The 18295-nt window shown below is 65.3% G+C and overlaps 4 protein-coding genes across 7 annotated transcripts in view; 2 read left to right on the top strand and 2 right to left on the bottom strand.

Annotated features, from left to right (window-relative positions):
* AXIN1 (axin 1) overlaps window positions 1-2932 on the top strand; it is a 71889-nt gene extending 68957 nt beyond the window's left edge. For 2 of the 3 annotated variants that reach the window (XM_059861380.1, XM_059861381.1), the window contains exons 9-10: window positions 224-394; window positions 1149-2932. In XM_059861380.1, coding sequence (XP_059717363.1) covers window positions 224-394; window positions 1149-1275 — 298 coding nt within the window. In that variant the 3' untranslated portion in view covers window positions 1276-2932. The remainder of the gene's footprint in view (window positions 1-223; window positions 395-1148) is intronic. The other variant, XM_059861382.1, reaches the window with a different exon arrangement.
* Window positions 2933-3458: 526 nt separating this feature from the next.
* Window positions 3459-6847, bottom strand: PDIA2 (protein disulfide isomerase family A member 2). Its single transcript, XM_059861849.1, has 11 exons — window positions 6572-6847; window positions 5969-6175; window positions 5541-5674; window positions 5296-5433; window positions 5106-5222; window positions 4902-5027; window positions 4629-4823; window positions 4158-4278; window positions 3871-4052; window positions 3708-3791; window positions 3459-3583 (listed from the first exon to the last, which is right to left on the bottom strand). The coding sequence occupies exons 1-11, from the start codon at window positions 6804-6806 to the stop codon at window positions 3503-3505; spliced, it is 1620 nt and encodes a 539-aa protein (XP_059717832.1). The 5' UTR covers window positions 6807-6847; the 3' UTR covers window positions 3459-3502.
* Window positions 6848-7064: 217 nt separating this feature from the next.
* Window positions 7065-10903, bottom strand: ARHGDIG (Rho GDP dissociation inhibitor gamma). The gene is made up of 6 exons (XM_059861850.1): window positions 10758-10903; window positions 9478-9663; window positions 8423-8506; window positions 8264-8340; window positions 7688-7751; window positions 7065-7595 (listed from the first exon to the last, which is right to left on the bottom strand). The coding sequence occupies exons 1-6, from the start codon at window positions 10828-10830 to the stop codon at window positions 7396-7398; spliced, it is 684 nt and encodes a 227-aa protein (XP_059717833.1). The 5' UTR covers window positions 10831-10903; the 3' UTR covers window positions 7065-7395.
* Window positions 10904-11870: 967 nt separating this feature from the next.
* On the top strand, window positions 11871-17155 carry RGS11 (regulator of G protein signaling 11). Of its 2 annotated transcripts, none has more exons than XM_059861982.1 (17): window positions 11871-11967; window positions 12862-12958; window positions 13279-13329; window positions 13415-13521; window positions 13624-13675; window positions 13755-13813; window positions 13986-14062; window positions 14190-14271; window positions 14399-14467; window positions 15105-15128; window positions 15211-15272; window positions 15495-15608; window positions 15726-15841; window positions 16230-16317; window positions 16422-16560; window positions 16625-16707; window positions 16780-17155. In XM_059861982.1, exons 1-17 carry the CDS (start codon window positions 11908-11910, stop codon window positions 16904-16906), a joined length of 1407 nt encoding a protein of 468 aa, XP_059717965.1. In that variant the 5' UTR covers window positions 11871-11907; the 3' UTR covers window positions 16907-17155. The 2 variants fall into 2 exon arrangements, with proteins under 2 accessions (XP_059717965.1, XP_059717964.1); XM_059861981.1 differs by having other exon boundaries at window positions 15099-15128.
* Window positions 17156-18295: the final 1140 nt, after the last annotated feature.

Here is an 18295-nt window from a genome sequence, read left to right as displayed (position 1 = left end):
TGCTCCTTGAGCAATCATGGTGGGGGTGTGTGTGTGTGTCTGCGTGCCCAGAGAGCTGCTGGTGGGAGCAGGCGATGCTCAGGGACTGCACTGCATTCCCACCAGCCCAGGGGGGCCCTGAACTGTTCCTTCACCCAGCATCTCCGAGCCCTGCCAGGTACCCAGCAGGATGGTAGTGAGCCCCCTGGCTGGCACTGAGCAGGTCCCCTGTGTGTGTGCTCAGCAGGTTGAAGCCCCAGAAGCGGCCGGGCAGCGGCGCGGCGCAGCCCTGTGAGAACATCGTGGTGGCCTATTACTTCTGCGGGGAGCCCATCCCCTACCGCACCCTCGTCAAGGGCCGCGTGGTGACACTGGGACAGTTCAAGGAGCTGCTGACCAAGAAAGGGAACTACAGGTAAGGGCTGCTCCCCGCCTGCCAGCAGCTGTTGGTGACCCCTGGCAGATGCCGCTGCCGGGACACGGCGGCGTTGTCCCCGCAAAGGGGAGGGTGGGTGGAGGTGGGTCAGGAGGGCTTCCTTGGGGCATGCTGTGCTGGGGATGTGGCAGCATGGCCAGGGTGCCTGGTGTGAGCAGGGGAGAGGTAGGTTGGGTTTTGTAGCAGAAATGTCCTGCATCGTGGTTTGCACCTCCAGCAGGAGCTGCTGAGCTGCCCTGCGGGTTCCTGGCCAGGTGCAGTCAGTGCTCAGTGATGCTCTGGGGACCCTCTAATTCAGAGCTGTTTTAGCTCCTCTCAGAGTTCCCTTTGGTGAGGGCAGGGAGGTTGGGTCCTGCCAGAGTCCTAAAGCAGTCAGACATGGGGTGTGGAGGTCTCCAAGTTCCCTCTTCCAAGTAGAAGCTGCCATGGGAAATCCTGCCTAGAAGTGCTCCACCAACACAGGTGCCTCAGCCACTGCTTTTGGGAGAGCTGTGAATGGGCTTGGATTCAGGGCTGGGGCTCCTGACCATGCTAACACTTTTTGTGGTCACTGTGGAGGGCAGGGGCAGGAGTGTGGCCTCAGTTCCCTCCATGTCTGGGGGAGTAGCTTCCTGTACTCCACGAGCTCAGAGTCATGGAAGGGCTGTACCCAGGTTTGGGGATCACGGTGCCCTTTGACCATTCACCTGCTTTTTATTCCCTCTTCCCCCTTCCACATTTCTGCTTTTTTCAGGTATTACTTTAAGAAAGTGAGTGACGAGTTCGACTGTGGTGTGGTCTTTGAGGAGGTGCGGGAGGATGACACCATCCTGCCCATCTTTGAAGAGAAGATCATTGGGAAGGTGGAGAAGATTGATTAGGCTCCAGGGCAGTGAGGACAGGACTGTGAAGGACTCTGGGACCGGAGGAGAAGGCCTGGGGCGGACGCTGCCACCACGGGCACCAGGCGAGCCCAGGGCAGAGGGTGGCAGCTCCGCCTTCCAGCACGGATCTGGGCAAGCTCCAGGGTGCCAGTGGATGCCCTTTCACCCCACAAACCTGCCAGTGGGAGCCTGGGCTCCCTCTCCATACCGAATATAAGTGTAATGTAGCATTGTACAGTGCATTAGAAAGTGTAATATGACCTTGTTTACTAAAGCTGCATATTTTTGATATATTGTAATAAAAGGAAAATATTTCCAATGTCACAGTGCTCTTATGTAAATGTTAAACATACAGGTACTGCAGAACTCACCCAAAGTGTACAGCCATCCATCAGACTCAGCTGCTCCGTGCTTTCCCGGCACCCTGCCCCGTTCTCCTGGTATGGATGGCTCTGGAGCACCACGGGGTAGAGCTGCCCTCACCCCAGCAGTGTGGAGGGGTGACCCCTCTCCAAAGTGGCTGTGAAGATCATTGAGCCATTTGGAAGGAATCATCTGTGGCCTCCTTGGCAGGCTCAGCTGCTGGATGTGGTAGGATGGGTCTTTTTTTCTCCTCCTGAGCTTCCTTGCAACCGAGTAAATTCCCAGGGGAGAGAAGGGACAGTGCCTGTTGGGACTGGGGTCTTCCCACAGAGCAAGGAGCAGCTCAGAGCCAGGGTGGCAGGCCGGGTGCTGGCATCCCACAGCTTGCACACTCCTGCGTGTCCGCTGTGTCCCCGTGGAGAAGGGATTACTTCGCAGGCGGGTGCTGCAGTTCTGGCTCCTGTGTGCCTGGTGCAGACATGCCCAGACCCCTGGGCCAAGCGCTGGCTTTAGGCAGGGCCCTCTTTAGGAGAGCCATAATGGGGAAGTAGACATTAAAGCTGAAGACAAAATACATCTTTTTATGAGTCCTGCATCTTTTTGTCAGCTTCTGTGTCTCAGGAGAGGCAGCAGGAGGGCACTGCACCACAGGGGTCGTTGATGCCAGTTTGTGGCTCCTGCAGGACCAGCAGGCAGCCCTGGGAAGCCTCCTGGGCTTATTCAGCTGCAAGGAAGCTGGGGCTGTGCTGGTGCTCCCCCCATCCTGTCCTCGCCCAGCCCAGACCCTGCTGCTCCAGCACAGCCGCTGCTCCGTGCCAGCTCCTTTAGGGAGCCCTTGCCCACCCACCCGGGGGTGGCCCCACAGCCCGGGGGCCCAGGGTGGTGCTGGCCCTGCTCAGGGCCATGCCCAGCCCCAGCAGTGTGGAGCTGCCGGGAGCCCAGGGCACGGCGCCGGGATGGGCGCGCCTGTTGTACACCTCACCGAGTGCCTTTAAACACGGGCTGGACTTGCCCAAAGCACTGCGTGAAGTCCAGCAAAATCTGCAAATGCTTTCAGCCCGGGAACAGTGTCCCGAGGGGTTTTGCTCCGTTTTTTGAAGTTCTGATGGTGGTGTGTCTGGTGAGGTTGTTGGCGTGCCCGGGATTTCTGTCCCCCCTTTTTTTGGGGGGATCCCTGTAAATATGTACAGTGGCGTGCAGCCCGGCATTTCTTCTGCATTCTCATGTGCTGACTTGTACAATGATCTTTTCAAAGGTACTTGGATAAAATGAAATAAAACCCCACATCCCACTGCCTGCTGCTTTTTTTCCTTCCTTGTGGAGCAGGCCCAGGCCCTCAGCAGCCCCTGGGATGGACAGAGGATGGGGCAGAATTGGTGAAGGGCACAGGGTGGGACTGGGGCTGCTCTGAGCTCCCTGGAGGGGTGGGTGAGCACATCCTGACCCAACAGGACCAGCATGTTGCTCCTGAAGAAATGGCTCAGCAGAGAGGGGACAGTGCTGGAGTTGCCAGAGGCTACAAGCCAGGCTTAGGTGCCAGTGGAACCCTGTGTTGCCTGCCTTGGCTGTGACAGCAGCTCCTGGGAGGTCTGGTATGTCATGAAGGAGAGCCCTCAGCTGGTCCCCCATCACCTGAACCCCACCAGTGCAGCATGAGGGCCAGCAGGGAGAGCTCCTCGGCCACCTGGTGCCGTGGCAGAGTTGCCAGGATCAGTGCTATGGCACAGCTGCCCCAGGGAGACAGAGGCCCTGCTGTGCCCCCTAGACAGGTGGGTGCTCCCAGCACATGGAGACGCAGACACAGACCGGAGCCTACATTGTTTCCAGGTGGTTTATGGCACATGCCTAAGCAGGACCCTGCTCACAACTCATCCCGGGATTCGTCCATGTGCGGCGCACTCGGGTCCTCCTTGCCCGTGCTGTTCCCAGGGGTCTTGGTCACCTGGAGAAGGCAGCAGTGAGGCGTGGATGGACACACACTCCCTCTCTGACCCTGTCCCTGTCCCCATCCTGCAGGATCCATCCCCTAGCCCTGGGCAGCGGGGCTGTCCCCTGACCTCACTCACCGGAGGCTCCTCAGGCAGTGTCCCCCCGTTTTCCAGGAACTTGGAGAAGGTCTCCACATCTCGGGTGCCTTTATACTCAACCATCTGGAGCCATGGGAGCAGAGGGCACTGAGGATGCCATCGTCCCCCAGGTGCTGGTGACCCCACAAGTGCCCACACCTACCTTCCTGCCCGGCCCTGCAGGGAAGTAGTGCAGGGTGGGGTATCCATGGATGGTGATGTTCTCCAGCTCGTTGGCCGTGGAGTCCATCTCGGCGATGACGATGTCCTCGCGGTCCTTGTAGCGCTCGGCCAGCTCCTCCCAGGCGGCTGCCATGGCCTGGCAGTGGGGGCACCACGGTGCGTCTGCGGGGTGGGCACATTGACCAGGGGACTGGGACAGGGCTGGGGCTCTCGTGGAGGGGCTGAGCCCCACGGCAGAGCTCAGGGAGGGACATGGGTGGCACTTACAGAACTTGACAAAGACGTTCTTGGTCTCATCGAAAGCCACCTGCTCGAAGGTCTTCCCCACCAGGACTTTAACGGGCTGCGTGTCCCAGTCCTCGGGGGGCTCTGCACTCAGCAGGTGAGGCTGTGGGGGCAGTCAGGACAGCCACAGCCTGGGCTGAGCAGCGCCAGAGGCCAGTGGGGCACAGTGCAGGCTGGGGCAGGGTTGTGCTCCTGTGCTGCCTTTAAGACCACATCTTCCCCTTTGCTGCCATCCCAGCTCTGTGTGTCTCCACAGCAGCAGTCTCCTGCCCCCCCTTGCCCATAACAAATCCCCAAATCCTCAGGAGCATCAGCAAACAGACTGCAGGAGCATCAGCAAACAGGTCCCTGCTGTTCACTACACAACCATCACCCTTAGGCTTCTGAGCCAACAGCCCATCTCTCCCCCCAGGGCAGAATCCACTGGTGCTGGCGCCGTGCTGCAGCCCTCACCTTCACCTTGCCGTCCAGCACCGCCTGGATGAAGGTGCGAATGGCCGAATCCGAGAAGTTGTCCTGCTCCATCTGGTACTTGCGGTTGTTCTTCATCTTGACCAGGCGCAGGGTGGGGACATCAGCAGCGGTCATGCCAAAGAAGGGCAGGACATCGGCACCGTGGCCGGTTACATCCACCACCACAAAGAGCACCTGGGCAGGGAATGAGGGACTCTGAGGCTGGGGAGTCCCAAAGCCACCCTCCGTGTCCCTTTCATGGGGCCACCTCACCTCACCACGGAAGTCACCAGCAGCTGCCCTGAAGCTGTCCTGCAGCGACAGCTGCTCCGGTGAGGACTTGTTGAGGAAGAGCAGCATGTGATGGGGGATCTTGGCACTGAAGATCTGGTTGGACGTCTGGCGAGAAGGAAGAGAATGAGGGCAGGGCAGCCATGGCCCTCAGGGGACAGTGGCAGGGCTGGGGATGGTCTGTACCTCATTGGTGAACTCCATCACCAGCTGCAGGCTGTGGACGCGGAGCAGCCGCGTGAGCTTGGCCGTGTCCAGCCCCCATGCCGGGTCCACAGGGAAGTTTGTCTGTCTCTCATCAAACTGCCAGGGCAGGGGCCTGTGAGGGCTGAGGGGAAGACAGGATGGCCCCACCACCCCCCTGCCACCCTCTCACCTTCTTGAACAGGCAGACGGTGTCATCTGACAGCCCGTACGCCTGGAAGAGCTCAGCTGCCTCTGCCACACCGAACGTCAGGTCCACCATCTCAGCAGCCACCTCAAAGAACGCCTGGGCTGCCTCACACTTCAGGTCCTGCACAGCCACCCATGAGTGCCACAGCCACAGCCAGGGCCACAGCCACAGCCAGGGCCACAGCCACAGCCATGGCCATGGTCCAGCCCCAGCCTGCCCCAGCCCACCTTGAAGAAGCCGATGGCCACCAAGTCCTGGGAGTTGATGAAGGCTGCGATGGTGTCGGTGTTCTGCAGCAGCGTGGCACTGGGGCCAGCCCGGCGCTGCATCCAGCGCACGATGCCCTGGCTGTCCATGCGGCCTGGCACACAGGTGTCACCTGACACCCCTCTCCAGGCTGCCACCCCTCCCTGTGCCACCAACCTCAGCCACCCGCCACCAGCACCGTGGCACTGCCCACCATCATCACCTCATACATCACACTGCCACCTGTCCATTATCACCACCAGGACATTGCCACCCCTCTCACATCACCACCCTGTGACCCCCACAAGGACAGTGCCACCGTCGACCATCAGCCCCTGCCACCCGCCCCAGCCCCATGGCAGTGTCCCCCTCGATGGGTGCCAGGGACACTGCGGTGCCTCAGCCCTACCAGTGTATTCCAGGGGGTGGGTGCGGTTGCCATCACGGAAGAGCTTGAGCGTGGGGTAGGAGGTGATGCCAAACTCAGTGGCCAGGGCTGTCTGTGCCGTGGCATCCACCTTGCCCAGCCGGGCTGGGCTGGACTCATTCCTCAGCTCAGTGGCTGCCTGGGCAAAGGCAGGAGCCAGCCGCTGGCAGTGCCCACACCACGGCGCGTCTGTGGGTAAGGGACAGCATTGATAACGGGGACAGGTGTGGGGACAGCCCAATGGCTGTGTGAGCCCACTGGGCCCCAGCTGGTGCCCTGTCCCACACCCACACCATGTCTCGTGTCCCTCGCTGGTGCTACACACCCTCACCCATGCTCTGCCTGTGTCCCTGCTCCACGTATCTGTCCCCATCCCGTGCCGTCACATAGCCTTTGCTCTTGCCCCTCTGTCCCACAGCCTTGCCCCTGCCCACCCCACCTGCCGTCACTCCTGTGCCCTGTACCCTGCTGTACCAGTGCCCATGTACGTGTTCTGCCCACACTCAGCCACGGCCAGTCCCCCCTGCCAATATTCCCTGCCCCACCTGCCCTGCCCACACCCCTGCCTGCCCTGGGGGCACTCACAGAACTCCACCAGCAGCAGCTGGTGCTCACTCAGGGCACGGGCAAAGTTGTGCTCATGGAGCACCAGGACATTGTCCTCCTCCTTGATCTCATCTGAGAGCACTTCATCCTCTTCCTTCTCCTTTCCCTCCTCTTCTATCACCTCTTCATCCTTATCCTCGCCCCCCAAAGCCGGGCCCAGCCAGGCCAGCGACAGCACCAGCAGCCAAACCAGCCGGGACCCGCAGCCGCACATGGTGCCGGCGCTGAAGATGCTGTCCAGGGAGGAGGACGAAGATAAGGGACCTGGGGGCGGGTTGTGCCGGTCCCCTGGGGCTCGTGGCCCTCCGCTACTGGCTGCCCGGCCCTGCCGATAAGGCAGCGGAACCAGGTGGCGTTTTCCAGACGCTCGTCGCCGCAGGGAGACCTGGCTCCGCCAGCGGGATGGGGACAGGGCCGCGGGGGACAGGGAGCAGGGGGACAGGCATGGGCGGTGGGGACACAGACACACCAGTAAGAGACCAGTCTGTAGGGTTTAATGGCGATGGAAGAGCACAGCCTGCGACCGGGCGGGTACCGGGCACGGCACCAGCACGGCAGGGTCACAGCCCCGGCCCCAGCATTGGGGACGCCGTGAGGACCAGGCGGGCGTCGATATTTAAAAAAAAAGAGCAATTAAAAATAACTTTGGTTGCGAAGACCACGACCACGGGCTCTCACTCGCTAAGGGACCCCCCTCAACCCTTCACGCGACTGGGGCAAGCGCGGCGGTGCCGCCGGGGGCTCCCCGGGACGGCGGCACCTCGTCCCCGAGCTGCCGGGGGGAGCCGGGGTGCGGGGCGGACTCAGTCCTCCCAAGCCTTCTTTATGCAGAGGCCCCACTCCCAGGAGAGGTGCTCCGTCTTGTCGTCGTCGGTGACGAGGGAGCGGACGCGGTAGGAGCCCCGTGCCAGCCATCCCCGCGGCGCCTCCTCTGCCGGCGTCACCACCTCGTACTCCTCGGCCCGCGGCGCGTAGCTGCCCACCATGAAAACGTCGCGATCCACTGGGCGAGGAGGGGACAGGAGGGACGGGTGAGTGGGGCCAGGGTGGCGTGGGGGCCCCCAGCCCCCGCCCCCAGCCCCCAGCCCCACTCACCGGGCCGGCCCCGGCGGTAGGTGAGGTGCAGGCACCGCAGCCCGCAGACGATCTCCCTGTTCACCTGCGGGCAGAAGTCAGGGGGCACTTGGGGACTGCCCCAGGGCATGGGGACCCCTGGCATCCTGACATCCACCGCTTCCTTGTCAGAATTCAGCAGCATCCAAGAGGGGCAGAGCCTCAGAGATGGCAGGGATCCCCCTCAGGAGGGGCCAGGACCTCTAGGAAACCCTTGGATAAGCAGCACTGCTGGGATCTCTGGGAGAAGTGAGGATTCTGGGGTGGCAGGAACCATGGGGTGGCAGTTATGCTGGGGACAAGGACCCCCAGGGTGGCAGTGACCCAGGAGGGAACTCGGGGTGGGCAGAGACCCCCAGAGGGGCACGGACCCCAGGGGTAAAGGGTGGAGGCAGATGTGCCAAGGCAGAGACCCTGGGACAGGCAGGGACCTGTAGGTGGCAAGAGGGACCCAGCGGGGCAGGGTAACAAGGACCCCTTAGGGTAGGGACCCCGTGGTGTGAGGGCAGCAGGGCCATGCCCAGCCAGTGGGCACAGGGCACCACACACTCCCCTCACCTTGAAGGACACCTTCACTCTGTAGTCCACCCCTTCCTTCAGCACAAAGGCCCGGCCTCTCAGCTCCTCCAGGTCTCCTGCACAGGCAGATGGTCCATCAGCCTGGTACCCCTTCCTCCTCCCCCTCTTCCTCCTCCCCCAGGTGTCCCCAGGGCTCACCTGTCAGGTCCATGGTGATGGGCCCTGGTGCCTGCTCGCACATCAGTGTCAGTTTTGTCACCTGCACATTGGGCACGCTGGCATCTAGGGACAAGCAGCAGGGCCCAGACCTCACCCACCATGCCCAGTCCCACCATCACCTCCATCCCAGCTAGCCAAGGGGCTGCCCATGGCCCTGTGATGGAGGGAAGGGCCACAGTGTCCCTGGTGGGGGTGTTAAAGAGAGTGAGTGCCAGGCAGGGCACAGGAGAGCAGGTGCATCTCAGGTCACTCCACCACTGGCAGCAGTGCTTTTTGGGGTAAAATCACGTTTAGAGGACCCAGACATGGGTATTTCCCAGGGGGTACCATTCCCTGGCTCAGGAGCAGAACAAGGGGAAGCAGAGGGGGAGGATGCAGCACGTGCAGCCAACACACCCCTTGAGGTGGGCACTGGTCTCATTCACCTCACCAGCCCAACCTGCACTGCCCCAACTTTCACACACACCACGGTGCACCCCTCATGCACCCCAGTGCTCTGCAAGCCCTCACCCCCCCCACCCCGCCCCAGTTTGCACCCTCCTCGATGCATTTATGGATGGACATGGGGTGCTGGGCCCGTGGAGCTCCCCAGGCACCCCCAGTGCAGACCAGCACCAGCCTAGGGTGGGGGAACCTGTGGGGGCCTGTGGGGGCACCGTCTGGTCACCGGCAGCCGTGCTACCCCGGTGTTCCTCCCCCCCGCGCCCCCGCCGTTCGCTCCTCTCAGTCATCCCCATGAATTTCCCGGTTCCCTGTAGCCGTTCCTATGGAAACTGCGGCGGTGATCCCGTAACCACGGCAACTGGGGTCCCCGGGCACCGGCACTCTGTCGGCAGGGAATGCCGGGGTCTCTGCGCAGGTGGGGGGCACAGGCGACACCCACGGGCGATTCCAGCCGGGATGTGCCCTCCCTGCCGGGGATGCCCCGAGGGACGCTCCCTGCTCGAGCACGGCCGAGCTCCCCGAGCCCGCTGAGGCTGCATCCCGCGGCCGGGCTGCCGGGTGCCCAAACCCGCCTGCAGCCCCAGCCTTACCCACGGCAGCAGGGATGGCACCCAGCAGTGCCTGCTTGTACTTCCGCAGGCTCTCATCCCCTGGGTCCAGCTCCTGGATCTCCCGCAGGCTCTTCTTCTCCGGCGTCTTATACGCCAGGGCCACGTCGGCATCCTCCTCCTCCTCCTCCAGCGATAGCGTCACCCCCTCCTTGTCAGCCATGATGTCTGCGGGGGACAAGCAGTGGCAGCTCCAGGGACACCCCGGGGGACACCCCCTCCCCCCGACACGAAGGCACTGGTGGGCAGGGGGTGGCTGGGCTGTGACAGGGGAAATCCCCGTGGGGAGGCCAAGCCGGTCCCCTGCTCGGAGCCGAGGGAAGGCTGCCGGGCTCGGTGTCCCCGGGGCCTGGTGGCACAGCTGAGACCCGCGGTGTCGCCGCCGGCTGCATTTCCGCACGGTCATGGAGCAAGGCGAGCTGGTGCCTGAGGGGTGTGCTCGGTCTGGGGGGCGCTTGCAGACCCCTCCGGCCCCCAGGGCCCCTTCGTGTCACCCAGAGAAGTCCTTGTTACTGCCCTGCAGCCCCCTCCAACTGCACTGGGCCACCTCCAGCCCCATCTCCCACCCCAAACCCAAACCACCAGCAGCCACAGGGCAAAGAGGCATCACTGGGATGGTGGCTCCGGTGGCTCTGGTGCTGCCAGACTGCTGGGGGGCACAAGCATGGGTGATGTCTCCACAGTCCCTGACTCTCTCTGGCCACTGCATCACCACCCCACTCTTGTGACTGCAAGCACTGAGCTCCCCAAAGCCCCTGGAACTCCGTCCCTGGGGACCTGCTGGGATTACAGCATGGGGCAGAGGACACTGCCTGTTCAGCCCCGGGGCCACAGGGCCAAAAGTTTGGGTCAACGCGGCCAAGATGTGGGTCCCCAGGGCAGTGGCAGTGATTGGGACACAGCGGTGGCCCTGCTGCCCCTCTGGCCCCCCACCAAGGCCCTGCCCCTCGGCTGTCACGGCAGCATGCGGGCACTCCCAGCGCAGGGATGCACCCACCTAGGGAATCGCTGGCTGCCCGCCGGTGGCAGGGCAGGGTGGCATGCGTCAGGTGCCACAGGCTGAGAGGTGGCAGGGGGACAGCAGGGATCTCCCCCGGGGGACGCTCCAGTTCCCCCGGGCCCGGGGTGCTGCTCACTCATGGATGCACGGGGAGCCCGGGGGATGCTCACTTACTGAGGACTCGGAGTGATGCTCGCCGTCCCTCCCCGCGGCAATGCCCCCCGCCGCCCCCGGGCGCTGCCCCCCGGCCGCCGCCGCTCACCTCTGTAGCACAGCGCCAGCCAGAGCAGCTCCAGCAGCTGCCCGCCGGCCTCGCACACGTCCAGGCCGAGCATGGCCGGGCCGTGCCGGGCCCGCCGCCCCCGGGGCCGGGCGGGGCGGCCGCTGGCGGGGCCCGGGGCGCGGCTCTGCCGGTGCCGGCGGCTCCTCCCGCCCGCTGCCGCCGCGCTCGGCGGTGCCGGCTGCTCCCGAGCGCTCCCCGCTGCGCTTCCCGGCGCTGCCCGGCGCGGCCCGGCGGGGCGGCGGCGGCTCCCGCAGACGCGGCGGCTCCGCTGCCCGCCCCCGCCCGCCCCCGCCCCTCGGCGGCTCCAGCCCCGCCGCTCGTGGGCGGCGAGACTGCAGTGAGCTCATCGCCGGGCGCGCCCGCCCCGCGCTGCCCGCACCCCGCGAGCCTCCTGCCTGTATCCTCAGTGCACTGCGTGCCTCCCAGGAGCATCCTCTCTGTACCCTCAGTGCACTGCCTGCATCCCGCGAGCATCCTCTCTGTACCCTCAGTGCACTGCCTGTATCCCAGGAGCATCCTCTCGGTACCCGCAGGGCACTGTCTGCATCCCAGGAGCATCCTCTCTGTACCCTCAGGGCACTGCGTGCATCCCAGGAGCATCCTCTCGGTACCCTCAGGGCACTGCCTGTATCCCAGGAGCATCCTCTCGGTACCCTCAGGGCACTGCCCACGCCATGGCCGCACCGCCCGCATCCTGGCCAGCACCTTGTTCACAGTGCCCGCACCATGACCGCGCTGCCCGCAGCCCGGCACGCTGCATGCACGTTGTCCCACCCTGCCCGCACCCCACGGGCATCCTTCTTGTCCCCTCAGCGCTCCGCCTGCACCCTGCCCGAGCCGCCATCCCGCAGCCACAGCGGTGCGGGTCCCCCTCCCGGGCACCGGCCGGGCCCGGGCACCCCCCGGCCCCGGGAGGCTGGGGGGGCGGCGGGGGCGGAGGGGTGCCGGGGGTGCCACGGGCAGGGGGCAGATTGGCTCCTCGGGTCGGGGCCGGGGTTTGGGGCACCCGGTGGAGGCGGCGGCAGCCGCGGGGGGGGCAGCGGGGCGGGACCGGGCGGGGCCGGGCCGGGGCCGGGCGGGGCCGGGGCGGGTCCGGGCGGAGAGGCGCGGCGCGGGGCGCGCACCCGCGATGACCATCGGCGGCCCCCGCGGCCAGCACCCCCGCCTCCAGATGCCCTGTCTGCGCAAGGTGAGCGACATCGGCACCGGCAGCCGCCCCGCGGGGAGGGGGCACCGCGCCGGAGCCGGGCACTAGCACGGCGGAAACGGGGCACCGCCAACGTGGGGAGCGGGCAGCGCGGGCATTCGGTGTTGGGACTGTGGGGATCGGGCACGGGCATCCCGGGGTGGGGGGACCGAGGACACCGAGCACCGGCACCGTGTGGACCTGGGACGGGGCGCGGGGACTGTGCAGACTGGGGCACCGGCACCGTGTGGATCGAGTACCGGGCGCTGGGACCGTGGGGACCGGACGCTGACACTGCGCTGGGTTACGCGGGCACCGGGAGCTGCCGGCGGCGTGGGCATGGGATCGCCGGCGACCAGCACCGCTCAGCGTGCGCGGGACAGCGGGCACCACCCCGGCCCCGGCGCAGCCACGGGGCACCGGGAACCCCCCCGCGAGGGAATACCGGCGGGCAGCGCCCCGGAGCTGCGTACTCTGCTCCCCCACGCCGGGCTAGGGTGCTACGAGAGTCTCGGCAGAGCTCACTCCCCAAAACCGGGGCTCCCCCGGCCGGGGATGCCCAGAGGACAAGTGTCTGCAGCTCCAGCGTCGCACGGTCGCCCGGCTGTTGGGTGCCTCGGTCAGGCTGTGGCATGCCAGGCTGTCCCTAGGCTGGGCGCAATGTGCCCTGGGGCACTGCGGAGTTCCAGGCTGTCCCCAGGCTGGGCACTGTGTGCCCGTGTCGGGTTGCAGGGACCCGGGTTGTGCCCAGTTCGCAGGGTTCCCGGGGTCACAGCGAGGGGAGCCAGGCCGTGCCCAGGTCACAGGGTTCCCGGGGTCACAGCGAGGGGAGCCAGGCTGTGCCCAGGCCCGGAGCCTCCGTCGCGGGGCTGAGCACAGCGGTTCTTTGCCCGGCAGATGGAGCGGATGATCGTCAGCATGCAGGACCCCGACATGGGCATCAAGATGAGGAACCAGCGCTTGCTCATCACCGTCATCCCCCACGCCATGACAGGTGGGTCCCCGAGATGGGGTCCCCCGCGAGGTGCGTGGGGAAGGCGTGCGGGAACTCCCCGGGTGTCCCCAGCCTGGCAGCGGCGGCCGCCGCCGGCCCCCGCACCGCTCCTCTCCCGCACCCCGGTGCTCAGCGCTGCAGCTGGGATCAATTATGCATCGACTGCGCGGGGCGGGCGCTCGCACGTCCTTGGCAGGGCCCCCGTCACCCTGCGTGACCCCTGGCACTGCCATGCTGTGCCAGGTGCCCCAGCCGAGAACACCCCCAAATCCAGTCTGGCGAACCTCCCTGCACCCCACTAACGCAGCCTTCGTCCCTAGGGAACGACATCGTGGAGTGGCTCATCCAGAAGTACGGCATCTCCGAGGAGGGTGAGGGCCCTGGCACAGGCAGCTGGCACCGGGGGGGCAACTGGGGCTGCCGGGCCTCCACGCAGCCCCCAATCCCATTCCGCAGAGTCGCTGCACCTCGGCAACCTCATCGTGAAGCACGGCTACATCTACCCGCTCAAGGACCCGCGCTCCCTGGTGCTGCGGGCCGATGAGTCGCCCTACCGCTTCCAGGTAACGCCGCCCCGGGGCACGGCACAACCCAAACGCCGGGGCTGCCCTGCCTGGGCACCGTGGCACCCCATGGCAGCTCCTCAGCCTCTTCCTCCCCCACAGACCCCCTATTTCTGGACCAGCACCAAGTGGCCGGCCACGGAGCTGGACTACGGTAGGTGCCGCCGTGCCGCTGGCACCAGGACGGGCTGCCACACCTTCCAGGCCCCTGAGCGCCGCCACTTCTCTTGCAGCCATTTACCTGGCCAAGAAGAACATCCGCAAGCAGGGTGATCTGATCGAGCACGAGAAGGTGAGCGGTGCCTTCCCCACACCTGCCATGAGCTGGGGCAGTCTCGGCTCACCCAGGAGCGTGTGCCCGCCCGTGGCGGGGAACACCGGCTGTCCCTGTGCTGGAGCGGCAGCAGGAGCCAGAGCCAGGGCAAGGGGACAGGGCCACACCGTGCCTACCTGTCGCTCCTCAGGACAACTACAACCTCCTGCACAAGCGGATCAACCACACGTGGGACTTCGTGGTGATGCAGGCTCGGGAGCAGCTCCGGTGAGTGCGGACACGGCCGGCACCGCTGCGCCCGGGGAGCGGCCGGGATGGAGCACCCGGGATGGAGCATCCCTGGGTGCCGGGCAGGCAGGGTGCCAGCACCTCCCCGCTGCCTCTGCACGGCCAGGGCAGCCAAGCAGCGGCGCAAGGGCGACCGCATCGTCATCGACTGCCAGGAACAGGCGTACTGGCTCGTCAACCGGCCCCCGGTGAGCGCGGGGCGGGGAGGTAGGGCTGGAGGGTGCAGCCCCGCACCACTCAGGGCCCCGGCCTGAGCAGCCGGGCTGAGGGGAGTAGGCGGTCCCCCCAGCCCCCAGCATGGTGCTCTCCTTGCAGCCAGGAGCTCCTAACGTGCTGGAGCAGGGTCCCGAGCGCAGGAACTGCCACACCACCCGTGTCCAGCTGGTGAGTGGGGGTGTTCAGGCACCCCTGGGGCTGCCAGCGGGCACAGGGCACACCCAGTGCCTGTGCCGGGGCGAAGAGCTGTCCCGGTGGGTGCCCATCCCGCTCACCCCAGGCTGTGCCCACATTTTGGGGTGAGGGGTGAGCCCCAGCTCTGCTAACATCTGTGTGTCCCCCACCCTGAGCATGGAGGGTCCGTGCGTTTGTCCTTGCAGCCAGCACCCCTCTGTGCCAGTACCTCTGATCCTGGCAGGGCAGCTGTGCTGCAGGGAGCCCTGGCACCCTGGGGTGCCAGCAGCAGCCACCAAGCCCTTCCTTGTGTTGTGACCCCACTAATGCTGCCCCAGCAGCCCCAGGCTGTCCTCACTAACCACCCACTTTCTCTTCTCTGCGCCGTGTGCCGTGTCCTCTGCCCACGTAAGTGTCACTAACCTAGGGCTGGTGTCACAGCAGGCTGTGGAGGGGGGAAGGCAGGGTTCATTCCATGGGCTGTGCTGGCCCCAGGAGGGCTGGGGAATGAGGCTGGAAGCCAAGACGGGGTGGGGGACTGGGTGCCTGGATTGTCCAGGGTGGTGGAGCAGGACATTGTCCCGGCTCCACTGTGCCCTCACCCAGCCCTGTGCATCTCTTGCAGACCAAGAACATGGATTACTACAAGCGAGAGGTGAGTGGGGCAAGGGGTGGGGGCAGCTCTGGGGGGCACGAGTTGCCAGGCACCCCAACATCTCCCCTGCGCCTGGCCCCAGATCGAGTACTGCAGGAAGGCCATGGCCAGGACCAGGGTGAAGTCCTCCATCTGCCTTGAGGGGTGAGTGGCAGCAGCTGCCCCAGCCACGGCTGGGTCTCTGTCAGGGTGACAGGGGCGCCCACATCCCAACAGCTGGTGCTGGCACCACTGCAGCCCAGCCCTCAGCAGGGAGTGGAGCTGAGGCTCTGCTCAGCTCGGGCACATCCCCAGCACGTCCCCATCATGTCCCCACGGTGGCTGGGGTTGGTGGCCCTGGTCTCCTCCAGCCACCACTCCTGGCAGGTACATCAAGTTCAACGAGCAGTATGTGCCCCACGACCCCATCATGTCTGGCTGCCTGCCCAGCAACCCCTGGATCACGGATGACACCACGTACTGGGCCATGAATGCCCCCACGTAAGTGCCCCAGCCCCAGGCCCCCCAGAACCCCAATCTGCAGGACAGGGTTGTGGGGGCTGTGGGGTCATGCAGGCTGCCATGGGCTGCCAGCCCCAGTGCCACTGTCACCCACAGAGTGACAACCCCCACAAAGCTGCGTGTGGAGCGCTGGGGCTTCAACTTCAGTGAGCTCATCAACGACCCCCTGGGCCGGGCACAGCTCCTGGAATTCCTCAAGAAGGAGTTCAGTGGTGAGGGGGCCCAACCCCAGCCCTGAAACACCTTTGTCTTGGCACCCCAGACCCACCACTCTGACCCAGCACCACCAAACCCTGCATGTCCCACTAGTGCCTAATCCACTGTCCAATCCCAACACCACACACACACACCATGTCCCACTAGTGCCTAATCCACTGTCCAATCCCAGCATCACCAAATCAGCCCATTACCATGTCCTGCCATTCCTCAGCCCACCACCACATCCCAGCATCTCCCATCTAATCTGCCCCAATTTCCCAGTTTCCCTGCCCCAGCTGGCTCTGTCCCAGGGGGGCACATGCCCAGCCATGGTGGCTTTTGAGGGTTGCCCACGAGGGGTGCCCAGTGTCCCCATTCCCAGCACTGTGTCCCCCTCCCCAGCTGAGAACCTGAGTTTCTGGGAGGCGTGTGAGGAGCTGCGCTACGGGGAGCAGTCCCGCATCGCCGAGATCGTGGACTCCATCTACCAGTGAGTGCCAGTGGGTTCGGGAGGAAAGGTTTGGGGCTGGTCAGGCCACCACGGTGCTCTGCCCCGGGGCAGGGCCGGGCTCAGCGCCGTCTGTGACTCCCCAGGCAGTTCCTGGCACCCGGGGCCACGCGCTGGGTGAACATCGACAGCAAGACGATGGAGAGAACCCTGGAGGGCATAAAGACGCCCCATCGCTACGTGATGGACGATGCCCAGATGCACATCTACATGCTGATGAAGAAGGTGAGTGAGGGCGGGGCTGGGCAGGGCAGGGCTGGGCAGGATCCTGACGTCTCTGCTCGCCCAGGACTCCTACCCACGCTTCCTCAAGTCGGACCTCTACAAGAACCTCCTGGCCGAGGCCATCATTCCCCCGGAGACCAAGAAGCGGTGAGGGCAGGGGCCGTCCCCTGGGGCCACCAGGGGTGGTCCCCGCCGGTGCTGACCCCGTTCTGCCCGCAGGGTTTTTCCCTTCATGCGCAAACAGCGGCATTCCAGCCCCAGCCCGGCCCTGCTGCTGCCCGCGGGCGATGCCGAGGAGAGGAGCAGGAGCCCTTCCACCGCCCCCGTCCCCGAGGAGGAGAGCTGAGAGCCGCAGCCCCGGCAGTACCGGAGCGCCCTGACCCAGCACACGCAGCCCCGCCGCAGGACCCTGCCGGCAGTAGCACCGAAGGAGAGAAGCCATATCCCCCCCGGAGCCAGGCTGACCCCGCCGCAGCCCCCGCTCACGTCCCCACAGCCTCCTGTCCCTCGGGGAAGCCGCACCCAGCCGGCCTGGTGCGGGGTCACCCCTGCTCCCGCCCCCAGCCCGGGTACAGTAAAACCCCCATGGGAAACACTGGAGGCTCCCGTGGTTCTTGGGGAGCGGGGCCAGGGAGGAGTTGGCAGGGTGGGAGGGGCACAAAGCGCTGCCCATTTCTCCAGGCTGGATGGTGAGCTGTACTCTGGGCTGGAAGTGATGTCCTCCCATGCCTGCAGCAGCCAGCCAGGGTGCAGGGCCGGGAGGGAAGCAGTCCCCCCAGACACGTGTGCCCGTGGCACAGCCATGGATCTGCTCGCTCCAAGGGGCAGCACCAGCCTGGCACGGCCGAGTGGGCACTCAGGCACTCAAGGTGTGCCAGCCACACCCTGGGAGGGACAGAAAGGCCTCTGGAATGGGGCTGGCCCTGTGGGTGGCAGGGGCACCAGGAGCAGGGCTGGCAGCTGAGCCACTCTCCTGTCCATGGGCTGTTAATCTGAACAAGGTTGAGGATCGCACGGCAGGATTATTCCCTTCCCTGGAGCACAGCCCCAGCTGCAGAGGATTATCGCTGGTGGTTACATAAAGGAGAGGGGGGCTGATGCCCAGCAGTGCTCAGCCCTGGAGCCCAGCCTGCTCCACACGTACCCACAGAGCAGAGCTGGGCACAGCTCCAGCCCCAGTCGGACAAGGAGGTGCCATCCTGTATCCTGGCTAACAAACACGGGAGGTTGGGATGCTGGGGATGATCCTGCCCTGCCACAGCTCCTCAAAGCTGCCACAGAGCCTGGACAGAGTGAGGGGCATTCTCAGCTCCCTGCTGGGCAGACAGAGGCCCCCGGGGCAGGGGAAGCTGCTGGAGCCTCGGTCACAGGCTGGAGCTTGGGCCCTGGGTGCTGGCAGCACCGGGCAGTGACAGATGGCCCCGCGCTCCAGGAGACAGCGCCCGCCACGCGTCTCCCTCCGCCTTGATCCAAATCCAAACCACAGCATGAGATTTTCATGCTGATGGACTGCAGAGGGAATCTGGGGTGTAAAACCAGGTCACAGAGCACCGGAGGGGGCAGGGATGGGCTGGCCCAGCCTCATTATCTAACTCCAGCCTCTCTCCACACGCTGCCTTCTCCCTTTTCCTGGTCCATCACCTGCCCGCAGCAGGACAGGGAAGCAGGCAGCACCTCAGCTATCAAAGCATCACCAGGACTCCCGGATCCCTCGCAGGGAGGGCGGCTCTGCCTT

Source organism: Haemorhous mexicanus, chromosome 17, assembly GCF_027477595.1.
Source record: "Haemorhous mexicanus isolate bHaeMex1 chromosome 17, bHaeMex1.pri, whole genome shotgun sequence".
NCBI lineage: Eukaryota > Metazoa > Chordata > Aves > Passeriformes > Fringillidae > Haemorhous > Haemorhous mexicanus.
This window is presented reverse-complemented; position numbering and strand designations above follow the sequence as displayed.

What these genes read in the sequence shown, in the direction of transcription:
- PDIA2 (XM_059861849.1), bottom strand. Translation starts at nt 6,806, where the DNA reads ATGTGCGGCTGCGGGTCCCGGCTGGTTTGGCTGCTGGTGCTGTCGCTG. An exon ending in TGATGGAGTTCACCAATGAG is followed by an intron (nt 5,028 to 5,105) that starts GTACAGACCATC and finishes CCTTCTCGCCAG; the next exon opens with ACGTCCAACCAGATCTTCAG. An exon ending in CTGGTGACTTCCGTGGTGAG is followed by an intron (nt 4,824 to 4,901) that starts GTGAGGTGGCCC and finishes TTCCCTGCCCAG; the next exon opens with GTGCTCTTTGTGGTGGTGGA.
- ARHGDIG (XM_059861850.1), bottom strand. Translation starts at nt 10,830, where the DNA reads ATGCTCGGCCTGGACGTGTGCGAGGCCGGCGGGCAGCTGCTGGAGCTG. An exon ending in GCTGGCGCTGTGCTACAGAG is followed by an intron (nt 9,664 to 10,757) that starts GTGAGCGGCGGC and finishes TGTCCCCCGCAG; the next exon opens with ACATCATGGCTGACAAGGAG. An exon ending in GAGTGAAGGTGTCCTTCAAG is followed by an intron (nt 7,752 to 8,263) that starts GTGAGGGGAGTG and finishes TTCTGCCCGCAG; the next exon opens with GTGAACAGGGAGATCGTCTG.
- RGS11 (XM_059861981.1), top strand. Translation starts at nt 11,908, where the DNA reads ATGACCATCGGCGGCCCCCGCGGCCAGCACCCCCGCCTCCAGATGCCC. An exon ending in AGTCGCCCTACCGCTTCCAG is followed by an intron (nt 13,522 to 13,623) that starts GTAACGCCGCCC and finishes CCTCCCCCACAG; the next exon opens with ACCCCCTATTTCTGGACCAG. An exon ending in CCTCAAGAAGGAGTTCAGTG is followed by an intron (nt 15,842 to 16,229) that starts GTGAGGGGGCCC and finishes CCCCCTCCCCAG; the next exon opens with CTGAGAACCTGAGTTTCTGG.